The sequence below is a fragment of the Eptatretus burgeri genome, chromosome 12 (assembly GCF_056783735.1).
Source record: "Eptatretus burgeri isolate ZD-2024b chromosome 12, Ebu_testis_v1, whole genome shotgun sequence".
In the NCBI taxonomy this organism is placed as follows: Eukaryota; Metazoa; Chordata; class Myxini; order Myxiniformes; family Myxinidae; genus Eptatretus; species Eptatretus burgeri.
Window position 1 is genome coordinate 41,835,239 of NC_140972.1, and position 25,362 is coordinate 41,860,600.

General features: G+C 42.4%; 1 protein-coding gene and 1 long non-coding RNA gene across 2 annotated transcripts in view; one reads left to right on the forward strand and one right to left on the reverse strand.

The window, feature by feature from the left end:
* The first annotated feature begins 19 nt into the window (after positions 1 to 19).
* LOC147015496 (uncharacterized) lies at positions 20 to 7,429 on the forward strand. The gene is made up of 2 exons (XR_015050354.1): positions 20 to 302; positions 4,056 to 7,429. It is a non-coding gene; the product is annotated as an uncharacterized LOC147015496 (long non-coding RNA).
* The window catches only part of NDUFA13 (NADH:ubiquinone oxidoreductase subunit A13), a 35,393-nt gene continuing 17,121 nt past the window's right edge, over positions 7,091 to 25,362 (reverse strand). Inside the window, exons 3-5 of the mRNA XM_085850281.1 lie at positions 16,792 to 16,863; positions 10,135 to 10,204; positions 7,091 to 7,678 (exon numbers count right to left, since the gene is read on the reverse strand). Of these exons, the coding sequence (XP_085706407.1) occupies positions 7,559 to 7,678; positions 10,135 to 10,204; positions 16,792 to 16,863 (262 nt within the window). The 3' untranslated portion in view covers positions 7,091 to 7,558. The remainder of the gene's footprint in view (positions 7,679 to 10,134; positions 10,205 to 16,791; positions 16,864 to 25,362) is intronic.

The following is a 25,362-nucleotide window of genomic DNA, read 5'->3' on the forward strand; positions in this document are numbered from 1 at the left end:
TGGCTTCGTTTCGCGGTTTGAATGTGGTGTGCAATGTGATTGGTGACGTTTAATAATTTTTAAAACCGATCAGACTTAATAAAACCAAGCGATGGTCCGTCAGGATCACCTTCTTCCTCGAATCCGATGATCGGACTACCAATCGAAGCCGTAAAAAAAATCGTTAAACAAGACCCCACGTACCCCCGCCCCGTGTTACTGTGTGAAAAATACGATGCTGTAACCTGTCGGTGTTTTGACGTCTGCAGATGGCATGGCTTGGTGGTCTTCGACGGCTGGGACGAGCTGAACAAGTTTATCAGGTGTTTCACTAGTCATGAAACCCAGCACAAGGAAGCAATAGCACATACAGAATCGTGTCCACCTCGGTATCAATAACGTCAGCATATATGCATATATATATATATATATATATATATATATATATATATATATATATATATATATATATATATATATATATATATATATATATATATATATATATATATATATCTCCCAACGTTAACTTATTTAAACACCACAAACACTGGAACAGCCTGGGAGGATGGTGGCAGTGAGGGGGTGGTGATAGTGGGGGGTGGTGATAGTGAGGGGGTGGAGAGGGGAGCTGGATCAAATATATTTTGTGCCGTGGCTAATGAGGCCCCACCAAAAAGTTCCCTTCACTCCCCCTCCTCTCCTCTCAACCCCTCCGCTCCCCCTCCTCTCCTCCCAACCCCAACACTCCCCCTCCTCTCCTCTCACCCCCACCACTCCCCACCTCTTCTCCTCTCACCCCCTCCTCTCCTCACCCCCACCACTCCCCGCCCCTCCTCTCCTCTCACCCCCTCCCTGCTCCCACCCCCTTTTCTCCTGTATTTCTGTTAGTGAAGTTCCAGGTGGTATTTGCTGGTATAAAATAAATGGTGTTTACTGTTTGCAGGGTACAAACAGGACTATCCTTAACCCCTCCCCAAACAAACTACAGTACCATCTATTAAAGGCACACACACACACACACACACACACACACACACACACACACACACACACACACACACACCACACACACACACCACACACACACACACACGAAACTGAGATAATGATAAGATCTTGCAATATTTCTTATTTTGTAACAAAAATGGTTTAAAATAATTTTCAAGAAATTCAGTTCTGTATTTTATAAAATATTCATTTCCTCTTCGTTTTCGATTTTAAACCTGTGTTCACAATAAGCTCCTCTTTTTTCTTCTTTTCTTCTTCACAACAAACGTTTTCGTGTTTTTTGGTGGTGGTCGTTTTTCACCATATTAGTATGTCACATGCAGACCTCATGGGTCTGACATCGTGTGTGTCTTGGTGACCACATCGACACTTTAAGTGGAAAAAAAACGAGCACCGAATGTCTGCACGACAGCCATGACTTCTGTCAATGTTGGGAATGTCTATCCAGGGTCCATTTTCCGACTTTGAACAAGACACCATCGATGTGTCCCAGGTGGGTTGTGCAATGTTTTTAAAATGTCGATGAAACTTCCTCACCCCTTAACTGAAATAAGCAGCCGTTGATTTTCTCCGTTCAGACCACGGCGGTCAACAATGGCACAGAGTAATGCCACGCACAGCGGGACATGAAATGGCCACCTAGAAGTCGGTCCTCACAAAAACAAAATTGGGCTCGATAGGAATTATTGGGGTCAGTCGGGTAACTGAAAACAACATTATTTTTAAGCCTAATGCTCTCCTGTCTGCAGCAGGGTAAGTAAACCACTTGCACTGTGGCACATATACAGGGGAAAATCGTGAGGAGGGGGATGGGGGGTTGACACTACCAACATGCAAAATTTGGTAGACGTCAGGTTAAAAATTTAAGAAGAGGGAGGGGGTGGGGATGTGAATATATATATATGTATATATATATATATATATATATATATATATATATATATATATATATATATATATATATATATATATATATATATATATATATATATATGAACCAACGACCCGTGAACCCGTTGTGACAGCCGTTGATAAATAAATCAATTGAAGAAAAAAAAAGAGAGCTCCAGCGAACTATACCGCTGAGGTTGTTTGCATTGACCAAATTCTCCCGAAGAGTACTTGACTGAATCGGGAATTGGTTTTTTAATCATTTTATTGTTGCCCCATTTTCACAAAACTTGATACTGCACATTGTAGGAGAATGGTAAGGTGAGCCGAAATATCCTGTACCGTTTTGGCTGTATTTCGGGAACATACATACATGATGAGTTTTAGTAATATAGATATATATATATATATATATATATATATATATATATATATATATATATATATATATATATATATATATATATATATATATATATTGCACTTTGTACCTTTGACCTAACCCTGGGTACTACCGACATGTCTGCAAAATTTGGTGGAGATCAGGCAAGCTCTGTTTGGTTTTTCTGCCTCTGCTAAGGAAGTTTCCTGAGGCATTATATTTTTGGGTTGTCCGTCCGTTCATACGTCCGTACATGCTAATTTTATCTGTTTTCTCTCCAACCGTTTATCTGATTGACACAAAATTTTCACCATAGGTGCGACTACTCATGTAGATTGTTTGAATGAAAATTATGACATCATAGGTCACGTGGTGTGGCAGTCATGTTGGAAAAAAGGAAAAACTTTGAACCTCTGTATCTCCAAAAGCACTCCACGGAAGAAATTGAACCTTGGCACATGTCAAGTACTCTCCATGGGAAACGTGTGATTTTTTTTTTAATTATGTCATAAGTGGCTTTCTTACGACATCACAATTGCATACATCGAAAGCTTTATCAGATCAGTATGAAAATTTTTGAGGGACATCTGAGGCTAAATTGTATTGGGGGGGGAGGGCAGGGGCGGGGGGGGGGGATTTATGATGTCATCAGATACGTCGTTCGGCAGTCATTTTTTTTTAACATAAGACATTCAAAAATAAAGTTGGTGGAGGCATATCTGTCGATGTTGAAGAGTGCCATTCTAGTTTTCTATGCTTTTCAGATGTATACACACAGAGAATTGCCTTATTTAATGGTAGGATACCAGTACAATTAGATGGCAAATGAGTACAACCAACTATTTTACGTTAATCTGCACTTTTTTTCTATACGTGTGTGGGTGGGTGTGCATGTGCGTGTGCGTGTGTTGTTATGTCTCCTCCATAACTCCAAAACCATGAAACCTGGCAGCATGAAACTGTGCATGCACACAAAGAAAGCTCCAAGGAAATGCAGGAGTGAAAATTGTGTTTGGGTTAATTAAAACAGCCCTTTTGAAGATAATTAACAGCCTTATTTAATTATATCCTTCATCAGGCACATCCTCAGTCACCGTTCTCCATGGAGTCTTAAGGCGTATTCTTGGTTACCTCGCTGGGGTCTGAAGCCGCCATGTTTTTTGGCCTGCTCAATCATGCCTTGATTTGGAACAGGCTGCCATGATTTCTTAACGATAGTTTTTCACTTTCCTCACTCATATTAGCAAATGTGTGTTCATCAGAGCTACGAATCGCTAGGTATATTGCAATGCTTGTAAACGCCTGCAGACACCAGCGTTCATGACTTTATTTCATTTCCGCACATGCCATAACTTCGAGAATCTCTTAAACTAAGCTGAATTACAAAATTTAAGCTGAAGAATTGAACTTAGCAGCAGTTCCGATGCTCAAAAAAAGTTCATTTGTCTAATTCAGACATAGTTTAGACGTAGCTATCACTTGCTAAGCCAGCCATCCTTTTCAACCATTTAATTGGAGTGCTTGCTTGAGTGCTTAAGCCACTTGCTGAGCACCCTACAGTTGATGGTGGTACAGTTCATGTCCTGATCGGGATGTACAGAGATATGACGGAAGTAAATAGATACCATGTTTTAAAATAATTTATTTATTGAATATTTGATTTATATTTGATCCATTTTAATGCATACACTAGTATTTAGTGGACTTGCCATTTGCAGATTTGAACACTTTTACTCTTTCAGGCAGAGAACTAACGAGTTCCAAAATTTTCTCTTGTGGGATTTCTGTCTAGGCTTCACGCAAAAGGTATAGCAATTCTCCCCATGATGTTGGTTTCCTGGACTTTTTCTGCACAGCTTGATCCAATATGGCCCAGAGGTGTTCAATGGGATTCATGTCAGGAGACTGACTTGGCCATGGAAGTTGCTTCTTGATCCCATTTCTGTCCTGCCATTATTTGGTATTTTTTGCAGTGTGGCATGGAGCTCCATATTCCATGAACAGTGTTGTTTTTGACCATCTGACCAGTGGAGAAGAAAGGGAGAAGTTCATTCTCAAGAATAGAAATGTGTATCGTACAGTTGATGTTATAAACACACTCCACAAGCTGACCGACCAGCGCTCCAGATCGCTCCCAACACAATCATTGAAAAACCGTGTTTGACAGTTGACTGCAAACAGTTCAAAGAGAACTCTTCACTGGAAAGTCTCCAGACCCAAACGCGTCCACTGTCAGAAAATTGAGCAAATTGGGACTCATCTAAAAAATTAACAGTTTGCCAAAACTCCAAAGGTCTCTTGGCCATCTCATCAGCCCACTGCTTTCTCCTTTGAATGTTGGCTGGTTTACTAAGAGGTTTTCTCCGAGCTGCTCTCTCCCTGGCCCTGGCTGACTCCACCTTCCGATTGGCCAACAATTCGTCCTTTTTGAAAATTGGAAAGGTCGTGTGCTCCCTGAGTTCAAGGCATAGTTCATTGTCAAACAAGACCCAGGAACTCGTTTCTGCAAATAAATAGTTGAATATCAGTGCAAATCACTGAATAAAACTTGCTTTATGGAGATGAAATGAATAAATTTAAGGTGTCAATTTACTTCTGTCATGTCTCTGTACAGTCAGCAGCTGCTACAAGGCAGAGCATGTTCTGATAATGTGTTTTCACGACCGCAGATTTAATTCAATAGCAACAACTGCGTTACACCATTCTCAGCAAATTGTTCACTCACTGCGGACACTTTTGCCACGACACGGAATTCTGAGCGAGTGGTCCGTGCCAGTGTGACCACTCCTCATTTTCATAAATGCCAAGGTGAGCCAATGAAAAAAGCCAAGAATTCACAAGGTTTTGGAAGAGTGATGATAATAGAAAACCTATACGCCAAGAAAACATAGAAAACCAAGACGCCAAGGTGAACAACGAAGAGCCAAGATCTTGTGAAAAAAGCCAAGGAGTGGTCACACTGGTCCGTGCTCCGTCGTTCTGAGCGAGTGGTTCGTGATGACCACGATCCCGACTGCATGAGAAGTTCCAATGTGCATCGAGAGATGTAGAATGTCCTGAAATGTTCCAAGGAGGTCAACGAACAGAAAATGAAGGCAGCCACTCAAGTCTCCATTATGAAGTTCTTCCAAAAAATCCCAAGCGAATCAGCCTCCATTTCATCTTCTGGCCTTCAACCTCAACTGTACAGCCTGCCACATCTGAATAAACCTGCCACAAGCAATATGTACTGTATCCAACCCCAATCATGACATGTATTAAAAATAATTCATTTTAATGTTTTTATTTGTTATACGTTTTATTTACGCATTTACTGCTTCTTTTTCCCCTCCTCGCTCCCCCACCCATCCTCGTTCCCACACCAGTCACCATCTGGGTATTCTCCATAAAGCCGAGACATTCCTGAGCCACATCGAGCTCACCACAGGTTATAAGGCTTTTATACAGAGCTCCACAGAGTGCAGCTTCTCACTCTGGGCTGGTGCCCCTGCTTTCCATGATGCTTCTCTTGAGGTAGTCAAAACACGGCCTTCCACAGCTGCATTTGCATTGGACAGCAGGAAGCAGATTTCAAATGTCTATCACTCACCCATGAGCAGCAAGTTGGTGGTCTCTATTTTATAAAAGCTTATGTCTGGCCTTACTCTTTCCATCATTTCCAAGCAACCTGAACTTGCATACATTCCTCACTTAAATCGAGGCTGGTTGCCCACCTGCTTTCATTCACCCCTTATCATGATTGTGAAATAATCACCATGTCTATTGTCTCATGCTCCTCATTTCAGTCTTCCAATCACATCATGTGCTCACCCATGCACCGATTTTCTCATTCTGTTCCTCTCAGGGTGCAGTGTTACTCATTTTTTTCTCGTTGTGCTGCTTTGGTGTTCTGTGAACATGTCATTCACCTCCTCCATCAGCATACACCCTTGCATATAATACTTGGACTAAACTTACAAGAAAGCGGGATTGTTATCATTCATGCAATAGATTGTGCCTATAGAAAGTCTACACAACCTTTCAAAATTTTGACGTTTTGTTGCCTTATAACCTGGAATTATATTGCATTAAATCACTTTTTCCACCTTTATACACACATCGTAACCCACAACTTCCAAGTGAAAAACAAATTCTACACATTTCAGAAAATCAATTTAAAATACAAAACCAGAATATCGTGGTTCATCTAGCCAAAGAAAAACTCATGAAAATCTGAAGAACATTATTCAAGTTTTGATCAAAAAGGTGTTTTTGTTAATTAGGTCACAATCAAAAAAAAAAAGTTGAAGGACACAAATCAAACAGGTGCACAACTTCAGTGCAAGGTACACTATTTTGATGCAAGAACATTTGGGAGGCCAAGTGGTCTGAAATTCTGCATTTGCAAAAACATTTTGCTTGTTTTTTGCAGACCTCCATTTGGCATTGGCCCAGATGAGTATGATGTAAATCAAGTGTAAATGCGCCTTACTCGAGAGGGCAATTTCCTTAGTTGGGTTGTGGTTAAAATAAAAAGTTCAAGTCTATAATTAGGTCATGACCTTAAATTAAGTCAAATTCCAAACCTGCATACTCTATTCCAATTATTGATGCAAAATTTAAATCTGAAAGTCCATGCCAGCTGTGAGATGCAACTTGAACAAAAATAAAGCAAAAATAAATAATAAAAAAATTCACTGGTGGTTTAGTTTTCCAAGGGGTCAAAAACTCTGAGGTACCATAAAAAATTGGGGGCACTGATTGTAGAAACAAACAATACAACAGGTGTAAGCCTTCCCCAATCCAATAGGGGGAGGTTTAATGAATAGTTACAAAATTCCACCACAGTTTCATTGTCAGCAGTTGATTTTATTACATCACTGCAAGTCATCAAATGGCTGTGAAGACAAAAATGCACTTGGATAAAAACTGGATGGATACCACAGCAATTGTTTGCAAACTTAATTGCAATAAAGTTTGAGAAATGGTCAAATGAATTGTATCAATGGAAAGCAAGTTACAAACAGCACTTGTACCAATTCAGAGGAATAATGATGTAATCACTGCCTTTTAGAATCCATTCAAATTATTACTATGACTGAAGAACACCAGTTAAAAAGGCGAAGACAGACGTTTTTTTTTTGTTGCATTTGTTTCATGTCAACATCACAAAATATTTCAATCAAACTCAACAATAGCTGCTGCAGGGTGAAATCAACTGTACAATCATGGATCACCAACTACATTTCAATCCATACATCCAACCATCCATCGCTTGACGAGCAATGCGTGCGGCTGTACCTACGCAAACAAATTCTACAATGAAAACACGTAACCAAATATCTCCCGGGTTTGCTGTTTCTTGTCTCTCAAGTTGAACACTTCTCCCGAGATGGGAATGTGCCAGCGGTCACTGTGGAACATGTTTTCACCCAACTAAGGGAGGAAGAGAGGAAAAACAAAACTGCAATTGTTGCATGACCCTCATAGAAGGCCAAGCACCTCTTGGTGAAAAGGCACTTCAATTCCCAAAGGACAAAATGTTGAGCATCACTTAAAGCAGCAAGGATATTACTCTGAATGGAAGACCTCGGACACAAAATGGATCAAACGCAACATAGCAAAAGGAACAGCACTTATTTTATTGCACTTATTAGACAAGCTATCCAAACAAAAATAGCATTCCTTTAATGTTGCGGTTCTCTGCAGACTAATGTAGTAGGACCTGTTACCAACTGCAGTATATCAGAGTACTACTCTCATATACTAGTTATAACTGCAACATTTTTGCCTGGGTATGGTTCTTCAAACTGTTTGCCAACTGTCATTATTAGACAGCAAGAGGCTTTGTGAAAAATATTGGATGATTTAATAAAACTCCTCCATTTACTCGTCTAAGATTGTTTCTCAACCATTTTCATTTTTAACCACTCTGTCGACCACCCTTCCATTCAGTCCTGCAGGGGAGCATTTTATGCCATACCTTAAAACTGTTGTGTGTGTGTGTATATATATATATATATATATATATATATATATATATATATATATATATATATATATATATATATATATATATATATATATATATATATATATATATATATATATATATTATATATATATACTTTCTGTTAACGTCTGCGTGTAATTTGACGTATCTCCTCCAAAACTGCTGGACGGATTGTCGCCACCTTCGGCATGCGGGTGCTCGGTGGTCTAATGAACAGCATGGGCTATGTGAGATCGCGCCAGACGGACACGTTTGGGAATTTTGGGCGATTTTCTAATTTTTACATTCGTTTGCATGCGCGTAATTTGACGTTTCTCATCCGAAACCGCCGGCAGGAATGTACTCATTTCCCATATACTGGGGTTTCTTAATGTGACGAAGACTTATGCACTAAATTTCTAAGCTGGAATTGGATGACAACGCGGCCTCAACAAGATTTTCAACCCAGCGACGGCCGCATTTATTCCCGTTCGGTCGCCATCACTGAACTGCTGTTCGGTAAGTGCTGCCATCTATCCAAAAAATATGAACTCGAGTCAGGGAGTACTCATTGCATTAAACACTGAACATAAACACAACTGATAAATAGTATAGCTCAGAACATCAGCAATGGTTGTCATGTTTTAAAAATTAGCATGGAAGGAGGGGAACGATGAGCGCCAGAGCTCTGCCAACATGATGTACCCCGATTGGCTCTTTCCCGGACTGAACACGCCCTCTTCGACTGTCAATTTGTGTCTGAAATCCAACGTACATATTAAAAACACCCGAAAATAAGTTGCAATAGGCCTACGTCCAGATAACATCAAAGGCTATAATCTGAAGGTCGGGGGAACCAGGGAACGGGTATGAAGTCATCCCTTCATTGCCCGGATTCTCTTCCTTTCTTTGTTCTTCGAAAGCACGGTGTCCCACAATAGATTCTGTACCTTGAACGCGTGCGTGTTAACTGTTCAAATTAAAGAGGTGTTCAATTGTCGGGTGCACCCAAACAACTGCCGTTCGTTACATTAATTGTCAATATCAACCGCCATCGTTACCTGTGTTGTGTCTTGCGTGTGTGGTCTTCAAATTAAAGCGTCCAAGCGGTGTTCAATCGTCGGATGTGCACCAAAAGGTGCCGTTCATTGAAATTTGCATTCTGATTCTCGGTCACCCTCCACTGCTCCTGTTCAGTCTAGGGCTAGGCCTATATCATATTAAACTTGCCCCATCAGACACCAACCTTCCAGTCACACTGCAGAGGATGCAATTTCCAGTCATACTCGATGACCATAAACAAATCCCAGGGCTAAACATTTGACAAATTCGGAATATACCTCCCAGCCCCCGTGTTCTCCCATGGCCAACTATATGTAATGTTGCATTTTCACGTGTAAGAGGTTACTCCTATATCTCTATCAAAGTGGACAATAATTCCTCACAAGGACTTTTCAGCAACAAGACACTCACCCAAAATGTCATCTACAGGGAGGTCCTTTAGAAAACCAAGGACAGGTAACCATAGTGCATCACATCCCTAATGACACCCTCCCCAGCTTCCCATAACATCAACTATTATGCCTCATCCACCTTCTGCCACCCATTCAACTCCGTGCGGAGCACGGGTATATGCTAGTGTGTGTGTGTGTGTGTGTGTGTATGTGTGTATGTATGTGTATATATATATATATATATATATATATATATATATATATATATATATATATATATACACATATATATATATATATATATATATATTGTCGATCTGTTTCCTGTCTGGCCCATTCTTGTTGTACACCACTATTGTCAGTAAGCAAATATACTCCATTAATAAAAAATTAATCTCCTTCAATCATAGAAGATAAAAAGAAAGCTAAGTCAAATTAGACATCACCTTCCATCCAGGCACATCTTTCATTACAACTGCCTCTTCTTCAAGGTTTTTCCGCAACATGCGAAGAATTCTGGGGCAAGAAAACATTTTAGCAACAAATTATCACTGCAGAAATGTAAATTGTATAATCTCACTGTGATGGAGCAAAAATGGATGTCACCAAAACTCCAAAATTAACATGAGGTGGAAATAGCACCACCTTTGGTGGTAGCTGGTATTACATATTATAATCTTCCTTTATCCAATGATAAAGAGTATATGTTGTGATCAATAAAATTTCTTTCACAAATGACAAAAACTATTCAATGCATTTCCAAGACTGTGCCGTAGTACATCCCTCACTGAAGGTGCCCCGAGAAGGGTACTCTCGCCCGGAGGGTGGTGGTGCCCACTCGTCTTGCTCTCATGGAGCATTTTCTTCCTTCATGAAGCAAACGTGAATGTCACTGAAACTCCAAAATTGACACGTGGTGGAAATCGCGCCACCCTTGGTGGTAGTTGGTATTACAAATGATCTTCCTTTATCTTGTGATATGTTGTGATTAATAAATTTCTTTCAAAAATGACAAAAATTATAAAGTACATTCCCAATCTAAGGTAGGCAGAGAAGGGTACTCTTGGAGTGTGGGAGTGCTGCCCGCTAGTTAACATCAAAAAAAAAAAAATATATATATATATATATATATATATATATATATATATATATATATATATATATATATATATATATATATATATGTATATATCAACACTGATCAGGCAATAAATCCCTATTCATTCAAAAATGCCTGGAGAGCAGCAACTTGACAACTATTTATCGAGATGGCTCACATGACAACAAGCCAATGTGATCAAAGAAAATATTTCCCATCTTTACCCCAGGCAAAAATAACATTCTTTCCTGTAGTAATTCTCTGCAGACTATTGCAGTACATGAGTAAAACCCTCATATGCTATAGTTCTAAATGTAGCATTTTTGCCTGGGACAGGTCTTCTCTTACTAAGACAATGCCTAATGTTTGTTTGGTACTGAAAGAGTACTTTAAGATGTGTGAAATTATATTTTATCCCCCTTCACAACCCTCAGCCATGATGGGTAGGTATACCTAGCCCTCAACCAGCCTGTTCAAAAATTTGGTGCAAAAACGTGTGTGTGTGTGTGTGTGTGTGTGTGTGTGATATATATATATATATATATATATATATATATATATATATATATATATATATATATATATATATATATATATATATATATATATATATATATATAAAAATATATAAAAACACACACACAACACCAACCCCATGCCAAATAACATATCCTCCAAGAGACTGCCGCAGCATGGAGACGGAATTAGGAGAGAGTGGTGTACAATAATACATATTCAAAAGTGAAATATCATGCAACATGCATGCTCTGTAACAGAGCATTGGTTCTGCCGAAGTTCTTGCTCGGGTTACAATAATATTGGACTGCTCACCACTCCAATGAATAATACAGGACTCAAGTGGGTATGAATTTGGAATTTGTTCAAGGTGCCAACTATAGTTTGCCAAATCTTAGGGAAGGACACTGTGGTAGCTTTAACATAGAAAACAAGACAACCACTTTAACGTCCATCTGAGGGGTGGCATGTATATTGATGCCTTGACCTGCATGCAAAACACTAGGATGGCAGTTGATTGCCGAGCTGAGATTTGAACCCAAGCCAGACAGCTCAGAGGAGTGTGTGTGTGTGTGTGTGTGTGTGTGTGTGTGTGTGTGTGTGTGTGTGTGTGTGTGTGTGTGTGTGTGTGTGTGTGTGTGTGTGTGTGTGTGTGTGTGTGTGTGTGTGTGTGCAAGTTAAATATTGTTACGGTTGTGGGGGTAGATGGAGGAATTTCAGAGGAAAGTTAGGATTGAATAGAGTTGTTTGGTCCATGGACGTATAGTAGACATCTCAATGTAATGAAGTAGGGAAACTGTGAGCTTAAGTGTTACGTGTCACCACACAGGGGGTGGTGCGGTGTCAATTAGATAGGGATTAAACACAAATTCCTCCAGTATGTAATTACCCCCATCACTTTTCCCTGTTTTTGCATTACAAACCATGGAAGAATTGTTACAACATGACCAAGTAGGAAGAAGCCCTGCCTTCAAGGGTGACGGCGGGCAGTCACGCCCTTGAGTCTGATTGATGGGCGTGACGTCAGAAGCGAGGCATGCGTGCCAAACAGACAGAGGCCCCGCCTTCCCAGGTTTCGTGCAAGCAAGCCACGCCCCGGAGGTGGAACGGTAGTTCGGTGGGACGTCAGAGAGAGTTCAGAGAAGGAACGCACGAGTGCAGAATGAGGGGCGCACGCGGTGGAGAGAGAACATAGCTAGGAGATGGCCTGTAAGAACAGGGCTTTACGGCAGGCTTTCCTTCGACGCATGAAGAGGACAGCACGATTCTCGTATTCGTGCTGACGCGATTTGGCTCCGTACTGAGAAGATGCTGGCCATCGACTCTTGGCTGGTCATGTGGGACGGGCCTCGAGGCTTCGTGTGCATCACCGAAGGGGACGGCACGATTCTGCAAAGCCGCGGCATCAGTGAGGACGATCAACGAAGAAGCCGCATGGGGTCTCTGGGCCTTGGTGTTGAATACCACTCACAAATTGCCCAACAAACTTTTATGCTGTGAGAGAGCGGCTTGGTGCCATTTTGCACACGCCTACACGTGCAAATCGAAGCGCCTCAATTCCACGTTCCATAAAGACCATCTCAGGACCAAGCTAAGCATCATAATAAAGGAGGGATTTGCTTTTATTTTGTTTCCCCTTATTCGTATTTAAGTCTGTGTGTAGAGGCGCCTAGGCTTTAGACTCTACAGTCTCGACTTTAGTTTATCTTACAATTATTACTACATCTGAATTGTTATCCTTTGTAAATATTTGTCTATTTTCAATAAATCCGTTTATTTTAAGTTGCTGTGTCCATGTATTTGTCGTGGGGTTCAGGTATAAACCCCTGGTGCTGTGCTTCCCCATGCCTCCGTTGCTCTGCCATTGCGTCCTGCCCCTCACGGGCATGTTATCTCTGATAAACGTGTCCGCCTCCTAATAAGGAAAAAAACTGCTCGACCATAACTGCCCGTTACCACAATTTGGGTCAGGGTGGATTAACCTGGACTGCCAGCACTGCGACAATATCAACCAGAGTTGGTGTCAAAGCCATTCAATGCTCGCCTGTTAATACATTTATCGTTTTTAAAAGACTCGTCTAATAATTCATATTTTTTATAAAGCAATGCAGTGAAGTCTGATCCAAATAATTTTAAAGCAATATATGTATTTGTATATTGTAATCAGTAACAAGAGCGCAAGTGAGCACAATATACGCCCGAACAAGAAGGTATATACAGAATTGTGCTACGACATGGAAAACAGCATCCTGGTTGCCATGGCAACCACTTTAGATGACGAACGTATGTCGCGAGACACAGTCTCCACAGTCTGTACCAGATATGAAACGTAAAAGTTGAAAACTTTGGGATTTAGAGTGCGGACAGGAACGGATGGAAAACAGCATCCTGGTTGCCATGGCAACCACTTTCGATGATGAACGTATGCCACGACACACCGTCTCCACAATCTGTACCTATGTACCAAATCTGAAACGTGAAAGTTGAAAACTTTGGGAGTTAGAGTGCGGACAGGAACGGACGGAGACGACCGGTATCACATAATATGCCCCGATATATATATATATATATATATATATATATATATATATATATATATATATATATATATATATATATATATATATATATATATATATATATATATATCGGGCATATAAAAGATAGTGTGGTCGATAAAAACATTAGAAAGGAAAAAAATAACTTGCACCAAAAACTTTAACATTTTCACGCTGACGCTCACACCGGGGGTATCACGAAAGCTCTCTGTTCTTCGAACAGGGGAGCTAAAAAATACGACAAATGAAATGATTGACAGCACAGAGATAAACGTTAAGCAGGTAACAATTATAACAATAACCTAAACAAATCAAAACCAAAGAATAGCCAAACTTACAAGTTACAACCCATACTGACAGCCGTTGGGTGAGGAAATATTCAAGCCTTCAAAAACAGAGGTATTGTTACGGCTGTGGAAATTTGCAGAACACCATAAAGGGTCCTTCGATCAGTCATGACGCTAAGTATATGTGTAGTTAGATTTCCCCACCGTTGTTGAGAGGGAATTTCCATGTTCACAGGGCTGTGATCCTTTGAGATAGCCGTTTTTCTTTTCTCTATCATTATTTTGGACCAATCATCCCCCAACAACCAAATCGCCACTACCCATAAACAACCACAACCAAACCCCCACCACCTTCGCCTTTCTCCCTCCCCAACAATCAACAAGGCTACCCCACAAACATGGCATCGCCTTCGTCCTAGAGACAACGCCGAAGTCGCACTATCTAAAGCGGCCATTGGTGATTTCTACCACATCAGCTCCGTCAACGCCAAAGTCATGCTGTCTAAGGGCTGTTTGGTGATTTCTACCACGTCCGCTCCGCCGACGACGAAGCCGCGCCGAGAGGCAAAAGCCTAGGAAACTCACACACACACATATCGGCTGGTCGGCAGAACGAAGCCGCATTGGCGGACGGAGATTCCGTGATTTACACACATGCCAGCTCGCGGGAACGAAGCCGCGCCGAAAGGCAAACGCCTCAGTGTGTTACACCCATCGGCTCGTCGGGACGAAGCCCCAAGACTCACACACACATCAGCTCGGGCGGATCGAAACCGCGCGGTCGAGGCAAAGCTTCGGGGCTAAACACCACCATCAGCTCGGCGGGATGAAGCTGAGCTGACAGGGCGAGGCTTTGGCGATTCCTACCACGTCGGCTTTGCCGGGGTCAGGGGTCACTCTGACAGGGCGAGGCCCCGATGATTTCCACCAGGTACGCTTTCCAGAGGTTGGAGGTCAAAGGTCAGGGGTCGGATTCTTCCACTCCCCCGGCCTATATAAGGGTGAGCACAACAGAGCTCACGGCAGACGGGGGCCGGTCGATGAAGAGGAAGGACGAACAGGACGAAGCTCAGGTCAAAAGTGAGAGGCGAGAAGAGCGAGAGTGGTGAACGGAGCAGGGACGCGGAGAAGGGCGCAGGGGCAAGCCAGAGGGCTGAGTGGGGACCACCGCCGGGAAAGGGGCGTCGTGGAGGCCACAGCCAGGAGGAGTTTTGCCAGAGCCAGTGCGGTCCAGAGTGCTCACGGAAGGGAGCGTCAGCAATTTCCCTTTCCCTACCGAGTTTTGCGCTGAGAGAGCGCCGGTAACCTCTGTCTCACCAGGAGAGGGTTGACGTACTGAGAGAGAGCCTCAACAATCCCCCTCCCCATACAGAGCCTCAACAATCCCCTTCCCCATACCGGGGATCAACAACCCCTCCCCATACCGGGCATCAACAACCCTCCCCATACCGGCATCAACAATTCCCCTCCTCCCCCATACCGAGCATCCGCGCTGAGAAAGCGCCGGTAACCCCGTCCATTCCCCTCCCCAACCGTGGTGCCGGCTGTATAACGCGAGCCTGCGCGGAGAACGCCGGAGAGTGCTCACCGGCCACGCCAGGGGCACGAAGTCGGGCACGGCTACGCTGACATTGCGGCTTGCCCGCCATCGCGCCACGAGGGTGCGGGCAAGACCCTTCGGTCTTGTGGACCTGGCCGCTCATCCAAGCTCCACGTACATTTGGTCCAAGGACCTGTCTGCCACCCTTGTCTTTGAGGGTGGCTTTTCTTTGCTTTTGTATAAGTGTATGTGGTGGCGCAGTCTTGAAAAGTAAACTTGTCCAAGTAAAAGCCCATTTATTCGGTTGTAACTCTTCAATTGCTTGCTTTCACTGTATATACGTGCACGATTCACTGTATGGCTGTAAATACGTGCCTTGTCTGTCGTGTAATACACGTGCTGGTTGAACTGTTCCCCGTTTCGTTACGTCCTTTTCCCTTGTTTGGAAGTGCCATCTTGCATCACGGAAGGAAATGGTAGAAGGGTGTAAGCACCCAGTAAATAGAATTACATCCGTCGGGGTCGGCGATAACACCTCTCGGTTATCACTGAAGCACGGAATGGACCGCTTAAGCGGTTCGTGTCCTAGGCCGGCCTGCGGCGAGGTACGATCACCCGGTTAACTACTCGCGCAGGTACTTAGGTAGGTCGAATTTGGCAAACAACCCTATCCTGCGCAGGTGGCCAATTGGCACGATTGTGGTGAGGTTGAAAGACCCACCCGTGACTAGCCCCCGGCGTTGTTCCGGGAGAGTCACGACTGAATTGTCCGTTCCGGTGGGAGACGCGGTCGCGATTCGAGTACGTGGCCGATCGCACGCCGGGCGGACCAGAATTCGTAACAGTATGAAATGATAACCACCTGGTATCAATTTCATCCAATTGTAGTGTTATTTATCCTAGTTCAATTAGCACACTGGTGAAACGATGCTTCTGTGTTCTTTACGAGATCTAATGATATTTTGGCTGGTGTGTGTGTGTGTGTGTGTGTGTGTGTGTGTGTGTGTGTGTGTGTGTGTGTGTGTGTGTGTGTGTGTGTGTGTGTGTGTGTGTGTGTGTGTGTCAAAATTAACGAGTACAGGAATATCCCCTTTATCTCTTACCTTCTATCTTTTTCAGCTTGCATCAGGGGCATTAACACAATCTTTGCCTCCAAATCTTCAATCATCTGACGTCTGTGGAAATTAGAATCAGAAACATTAGTTTTTCAAGAGAAAAGTACTCCATTTTAAAACAGAAAATTGATGCATGTTCATACTGGCCTTTAAGTTTGCATTTATTCATTGCATGTTTCAATATCGAAAAATTGTTTCACGAGAGGAGATGTACCACACTATTTGCAGTGTTGGTGATGCCAAAGCAATTTCTTGGTTATGTGCATGAGGGTTATGCTGGATGGTTTGCCATTGCCTTCCCAGCAGTAAGGGCAGGAACTTGTAATTTGGCCAAAGTGCCATCGATAGCTCGCCTTCTCTTTGCAAGGACAGCATGCGATTTTAACGTCCACCAACTAATGCTGACAGACGAGGCACAGCCAATTTAACGTCCATCCGAGGGATGGCACACACATATAGATACCTCACACTCACCACAAAACACCAGGATGACAGTTTGTAGCTGGGTTGAGATTCAAACCCAGGCGAGATAGCTGAAGCAAGTGTGCGTACCTCAAGATTATCCCAACAGCACATAATGTCCGATCTGTCCACCATTTCAAGGAAGCATAGCATGTATCCATTTGCACATTTTGTCCAAACCACTTCCCAAAGTGTCTCAGCTTGTACACCGTGTGTAATTGTCTGCTGCTTTCAAGTCGTTAACAGTCCAAGGGGGTGATCTTGTAGGAACCCACATAAGAAGTTGGACAGATGGTTTGACATTTCTTTACTACAGTGGGGAGAACAAGTATTTGATACACTGCCGATTTTGCAGGTTTTCCCACTTACAAAGCACGTAGAGGTCTGCAGTTTTTATCATAGGTACACTTCAACTGTGAAAGATGGAATCTAAAACAAAAATCCTGAAAATCACATTGTATGATTTTAAAATAATTAATTTGCATTTTATTGCATGAAATAAGTATTTGATCACCTACCAACCAGTAAGAATTCCAGCTCTCACAGACCTGTTAGTTTTGTCTTTAAGAAGCCCTCCCATTCTCCACTCATTACCTGTATTAACTGCACCTGTTTCAACTCGTTATCTGCATAAAAGACACCTGTCCACACTCAATAAATCAGACTCCAACCTCTCCACAATGGGCAAGACCAGAGAGCTGTCTAAGGACATCAGGGACAAGATTGTAGACTTGCACAAGGCTGGGATGGGCTACAGGACAATAGGCAAGCAGCTTGGTGAGAAGGCAACAACTGTTGGCGCAATTATTAGAAAATGGAAGAAGTTCAAGATAAGTCAATCTCCCTCGGTCTGGGGCTCCATGCAAGATCTCACCTCGTGGAGCTTCAATGATCATGAGAAAGGTGAGGGATCAGCCCAGAACTACACGGCAGGACCTGGTCAATGACTTGAAGAGAGCTGGGACCACAGTATCAAAGAAAACCATAAGCAACACACTACGCCATCATGGATTAAAATCCTGCAGCGCACGCAAGGTCCCTCTGCTCAAGCCAGCGCATGTCCAGGCCCGTCTGAAGTTTGCCACTGACCATCTGAACGATCCAGAGGAGGAATGGGAGATGGTCATGTGGTCTGATGAGACCAAAATAGAGCTTTTTGGTTTAAACTCCACTCGCCGTGTTTGGAGGAAGAAGAAGGATGAGTACAACCCCAAGAACACCATCCTAACCATGAAGCATGGAGGTGGAAACATCATTCTTTGGGGATGCTTTTCTGCAAAGGGAACAGGACGACTGCACCGTATTGAGGGGAGGATGGATGGGGCCATGTATCGCGAGATCTTGACTAACAACCTCCTTCCCTCAACAAGAGCATTGAAGATGGGGCGTGCCTGGGTCTTCCAGCATGACAACGATCCGAAACACACAGCCAGGGCAACTAAGGAGTGGCTCTGTAAGAAGCATCTCAAGGTCCTGGAGTGGCCGAGCCAGTCTCCAGACCTGAACCCAATAGAAAATCTTTGGAGGGAGCAGAAAGTCTGTGTTGCCCAGCGACAGCCCCGAAACCTGAAGGATTTGGAGAAGATCTGTATGGAGGAGTGGGCCAAAATCCCTGCTGCAGTCTGTGCAAAGCTGGTTAAGAACTACAGGAAATGTCTGATGTCTGTAATTGCAAACAACGGTTTCTGTACCAAATATTAAGTTCTGTTTTTCTGATGTATCAAATACTTATTTCATGCAATAAAATGCAAATTAATTATATAAAAATCATACAATGTGATTTTCAGGATTTTTGTTTTAGATTCCGTCTTTCACAGTTGAAGTGTACCTATGATAATAATTACAGACCTCTAAGTGCTTTGTAAGTGGGAAAACCTGCAAAATCGGCAGTGTATCAAATACTTGTTCTCCCCACTGTAATAGCCACGAGTCTCTTTATAATGTTAATTTTCTACGGGAACTTTGAAAAAATATTCAAGTTGGAGGATAATCGAAGAGCAAGGTGACAGAGGGTAAAGGCACAACAAAGTGACAATCTTCTTCTGACGATAGTGCAATGGGGCTATAGTCCGGGCACTCTGTGCTGAAAAAGGCATTAACCTGAAACAAATTGCAATAGTTTTAAAACCTGTTTTAGATGATTCCTAATGTACCTGGGACTATCCTATTAAAAATCTACCAAAATCTATTCAGTGGAACATATTTTTTTTTGAGAAAACTTACCCCCACCCGTAAAATTCAAAAATTTGAATGTCGAAAATGAAAAATAACAAAAATGTGTTTCAGTCTTATAAACAATAGTTTAATATTCGACAGGAGCATCAGATATTTGCGCTGGAAGTTAAAAACATAATCTAAACCTATAGAAATACTTGATATGGGTCAGAATGATTCCACATTTGTAAAATTGGCGGTGACCGGGCTCCGCGGGCGGCTGGCCACAGTACGTACTGGTAAAATTTCACATATTGAAGTCTCGCGTTTATAAAATTTATGTAACTTTAAATAGTACATTATATAACATAGTATTACACATCAAGTACATCTGTATACACCAGGGTTAAACAATCACAATTGAAGCTGAATCTGTTGTGAAACATCGGGAGGCCACGGCCATCTAAAAGTCAAATTAACGCTCTGTTGGGTCTTCCTCAGAGTCTGTGTCAGCCGACAGTGAAATGTTTGCACACACCCCACGACATTCACCGCAGGCCATGGAACAATTCAATCCATTTTTTCGGCAGATACATCTCAAACTGTAGCACCCCGTATCACTTTCAGTAACTTTTGTGGTGCTGATGTATTGTCGGTCAAAATTGGGGCCAGTTTCCCTTCACTCACTTTCCAGCCCCATTGATCTGGAGGTACTTGGTCACCATGGCCGAACTACACTTGAACCTGTTGATACACTCTGAGGCTATGATATTTAGCTGCAGCTGATGTTGGAGGCAGACTGTGTGGCTCAACTGCTGCAGTACTTCGTGTGTTTTTTTTGGAATAAAATGTGCGAAGCCTCAGGTCATCCAGGCTTTCGTCGTCATCTCCATTATACAAGGAGACAAGACAAAGTTCTCCTGCCTTGACGTCATCCTCCATGTTTGACGTGGAATCCAGAAACACCTCTGCTTGTCTAGCAAAGACGTTGTCATTCTTTAGTTTCACTACTGCTTTGTTTTTACCGATCCCAAACACCCTTGACGTGGTGTCACATCTGAGTAGTGCATGAGCGAAGATAATATTGCTGCATACATTACTCCCAAGGTGGTGCCTTGTTGCTGCAATGTTCCAGCACCGTGGAGCCTTTGTATTTTTCTTCTTTGGGTTTGGCTGGAACCATATGTTGTTTTCGACATGTACAGCATGGTGAATTAGCAGGACCAGTATGTCTGTGTCATCTGCTACCACAACGGTTTGTCTCTGCTCTGCACAAACAACAGCCGTCTCCACCACTAACACGTCAGCATCGCCCCTGGCATGGTGATCATCACAACCAGTTCTCTCCGGTCTGTTACCTAAACAGTTAATGAACCTTTGTTTGTTTTGTACATTTGACAGAAATTAGTCTTTCTTCGTCTGCAGGTTCATGGTTTCAAAGTAAACTGCTGCACCAATGCAACCTTTGCTTCATTGTTTATGAACACAGTCCTTTGTGCTGGGTAAGTCGCTGTATCTAAACACAATAATGGCTTTGCCGTATTTGCGAGTAACTTACTGGGTGTACTTTCTCAGAATCTCGTACAAGGAAGTGCCCTTTGTCCATGGAAGTTTGTGGAGAAGTGCGCCACCATCCAAAACATACTGGACCTGGTCAGAAGGTTTGGTGGCATCTTCAAGTGTTGTGGACTAGAGACTATCAGCCAAACTAGCTTTGTTTCCTGACGTTATCACATCTTTGGATTCAAATAATGCAGGTGGGTAAGAGCATCGCTCATATCTGAACGCATCTGGCAATTCTTCCAATCTAGTACCAGCAGTCACCCAGACGTTGGAAGAGGAGTAGCGGATCGATAGTGACTTCTTCATCACGAATCATCACGGAGCTTTTGGTGTCCATTGTTACAGCTTGGTTTTTCTTTTTAAATGTGTAGTCAACCACCTTCTTGCCTACCATTGATTGCAGTATTTGCTGACCCACATGTTTGGCATTGTCACAATTCACAGTGGGGTGTGCTGTTACTCCTGTTGCAATGTTTCGCAGAGACTTTAGCCCATCTGTACTGAATGGATTACGCTGGACCAGATATTGCAAGAGTTCTTGAATGTCACTGTGGTCTTTGGTCATTCTCGCATGGCTGGTCTCCTTGTGTTGTTCACTGGTGGTGAAAGTTACTCCCGTAAAATTTTGCATGGCACTATTGATCTCTGCACAGGATGGAGTGGAGAGAATCCATACGAGTCGTTGGGTTTCGGTCAATCCTCGTCCTCTTGTCAGACCTCCACTAGTTTTCAAACTACACACGAGACTGTTCTATTGCAAGATCAGTTGAAATGCCAGCCCAAAGCCTATCAGAGTGGCGTACAACATGACATCCATCCATGAAGTATTTGTGGACATCAGGAAGGTCTTCCTCAAGCCTGGACATTTTCTGCAAATACACATGCACACTTTTGACATAAAGATTATGCCGTGATGCCGCAAGGTAAGGTAACATGTCATAGAGACAGTGGAGATGAAGTTCCCAATTGCCAAGCCTTTCTGCCTTGATGAATCTGTGGAGGAGGTCTATCATGTCCATATACTGTAGCCAAAGTGTCGCCGTCCGGTTGTCTACTAGCATATTTTTCTCGTGACCACTTTCTCTCCTAGAGTACTCAAGATTTCATTGTTTTCTACATCAGCAGGAGAAATTGACCCAGACAGAACACCCTCCAACAGCTTGGTCAAAGAGGAAAGAAGATTGTTCTCTGCATCAGTATCAATACATGTAGCATCTGAAACACAGGTGAAAACATTTACTTGTATAGTCTAAGTTAATGTGGCAACTTTGTTCGATCCACCTTATTAAAAGATTGTTTAATTGATTTGAAACATTTTAGAAGATATTGAGGTATTAGTATATAAATCACCTGTAACTGATGGGGTTGGTTTGTCAACACTCCTATCATCATTGAGGAAAGTTTCTTCTGGTTCGGCACGTTCAGATGATGACAGAAGAGGTACGTTCAATGCAGTTGATGTCACCAGTGTATTCAGTGCAGCATCAACAAGCAAATGACCTCGAACTGCACGGCTGACTGCCTTTCCTGAGAACATATGTACCACTGTGTTGTCAGCATACACTACTTCCAACAGCTCCTGAAGGCCTGATCCACTCATCAGGTGGCCAATGGATCCCAGGAAGCTCATTTTTGGAAAGGAAGCCTCCCAAACGAACGACAGTTGGTTGCAATTCAGGAAGATTCTCTCCCATTATGTGTGCCTTCCACCATAACGATTGATCAAACGTCACCACTGGGTATGCTTGGTACTGACTTGCATGGGAAGATATGAATTTTAATGTAGAATAAATGCAGGTGATATAGTTTGGATCCAAATCAATCATGGGGAGAAAGATGACTGACAACACACCAGGATGTTCTCCTTTGTGGATGAGCTGCATGAACCCAGACCACTGGGGTCTTGGGACTTTCAGCAGCGGCGATGACTTCCAAAGTAGATCTACATCTGCACATGGTTCTTTCACATTTGTGTTTGTTATTGGCTGGGAGAGAAGAGACTGGAGGCTATCTTTTTTCTGAGAAGAAGTGCTGAACATTTATCCGTCCAACAGAAGCAATATCACCAGATGTGACTTTCACTCTTGGAATGGTTCTTGATGATTTTGTCCCAGGTGTCACCATAGCAATAATTCCCATACCGTGGAACGTACCCTTGCCGTCAACACTTCTCACATTGTGGTCAACATTGTCAGCAGAATATTGTATAAAATTGTTTGCACTGAAGTTTTGAATCTCTGTGCTATGTGCAACTGAAGAACTTCTTTCGTACTTCTTCACTTCACTGTAAGAGCAGGAAAACCCATGGTGATATAAATAATCCACCAAAAATTGATTGGAAGTGGTGGTGCATTTGAACACCCAAACCAATTTGTAATGGTGCCAGAAGGATACGAGGCCGCGTTGCCTGCATGATCGCTTGTCCTATTGAAGCAATTTTGGTGCTTCGATCTTTTCCACAGAATATTGTGTTTAACAACTGCTGCAAGGATGGTGGAACGAACTCCAGTGCTGTTTCTGTTGAAATTTCGGCGGCAGTGGGATAGGTGTTCCTGGTCTGATCAAGGTCTTTTATGTCCTGTTTTATGAACTTAGCTGCTGCTTCAATTATGTGGGTCTTCTCATCCTTTTTGTCTTGCATCGTTTGTTGATGAAAATTATGTCGGATGTTGGAAGCTGTACAGTTGTACGGCTCTATGTCAGTATCTTGGAGATATTCTTTCATCTTGCTTATCAAATCGTTGATGGTCAACTGCTCGTCATCATTGTTTTCAAGATACTCCACTACTGCTTGAAAAGCTTCGGATTTTTTTGAGTCCTTGGGTCTGCCACTTCCACTGATTTTCTTGCATTTTGCAGCTCTCTGCTCTATGGCTTGCTGAAAAACGATTGGCACTTGTTTCCCTGTTCTAAAGTTAACACTACAAATGTTGTGATATACTGCATCTGCAGCAGGCAGGTCTTGAACAAAAAGCACCCTACCTCTTACAATGTCAGCCCATTCTCCCTTGAACTCATCACATGCCTTCAGGATTTTGTTCTGGAAATCCATTGTTCTAACAGGAATAAGTTTATGTTCTGATATCTTGCCTTTGCATACATCTGGACAACCACACAATACACAATCCTTGTCATAACTGAATGTAGTTTCTTTCGATCTAAGTGTGTGCTGACGATGATGATCCTGTTCACCAGAAAGTTTACGTTTGTTGTGATACAGGATTGATCTCGGGTTGGTATAGTCACTTCTGCACTTCACATGGACAGACTGGCCAGCTGCGACTGTTATATATTTGCCTCTGGCTTTCAGGATACCATCACATCCCTTTTGTGTTAATGTAACAGTTCGCTCTCCACCTGAAACTATTTTTTGGCAAATTACAGTCATCCATCTTGATGTTTCACTTCAGACTTTCTGAAAAAAAAAATCATCAATAAATCATTACTAAACCGATCTCACACAGTGTAAAACTTGCAGAGCTACACATTTTTAAGAATCATGGTCATGGATATCCGTATTTAGATCATATTATAACATAAATAGGAGTACATTGGCCTATTTTGTGCTTTACATGACAACAATACAAGTCCATCGGTATTGAGGTAAAACTCTTGTTGTTTGTATAAACTGGACTAATAGTGACATTTAATATGACTACGATTCATCCATAACATTTATAACTCATTTTGAAAGCATTTGGATGTATTTCTGTTATTTTGTATTTTCACCCGATACAATTTCTGGAATTTAAGGGGGTACGGCTAAACTGTCTCCCTAAAAATATGTTCCACTATTTTTATTTTGGTAGATTTTCAACATGAATCTCCCAGATGTATAAGGACTTGGAAAAATAATGTCCGAAAACTATTGCGTATGGAGTCAATGTTCTGAGAGACTACTTACAGAGGAATAAGATGCATACAAAGCTGAGAGGCACATTAAAAATCGGAGTGGCGATTGGGAAAGTAGACGAGTACACTTGAAGCTGACAAAAAATTTTTTTCGTGAGTACCAAACCATTTCTGCTGGTACTCAATGGAGAACCTAATTTTTAAAATTGTGTGAACACCTGATTACATTGTCAGGTCAGGTTCGATCTGTGACCTGCTGCAGGTACCATGTAAACCTGTACTAACCTGTTCCATGGTCGGGTTGGCGGCAACTAAACCGTCTCCCCCACCAGGTTTTTTGGTGAGGAGGGTGTTTGGATATGGACACCCAGCAGGATTAAAAACAAAACCTGTCAAAGGGTGGTGGAGCTCCTTGTGAGCCAACGGCCATCCATATCTAGTACCCAACTGTGTCTGCGGACATCCTCCTGCAGTTGGGTTACTTCTTATTAGGAGGTTGGATGGCAGGATTTGCACTCCGGCCACCGT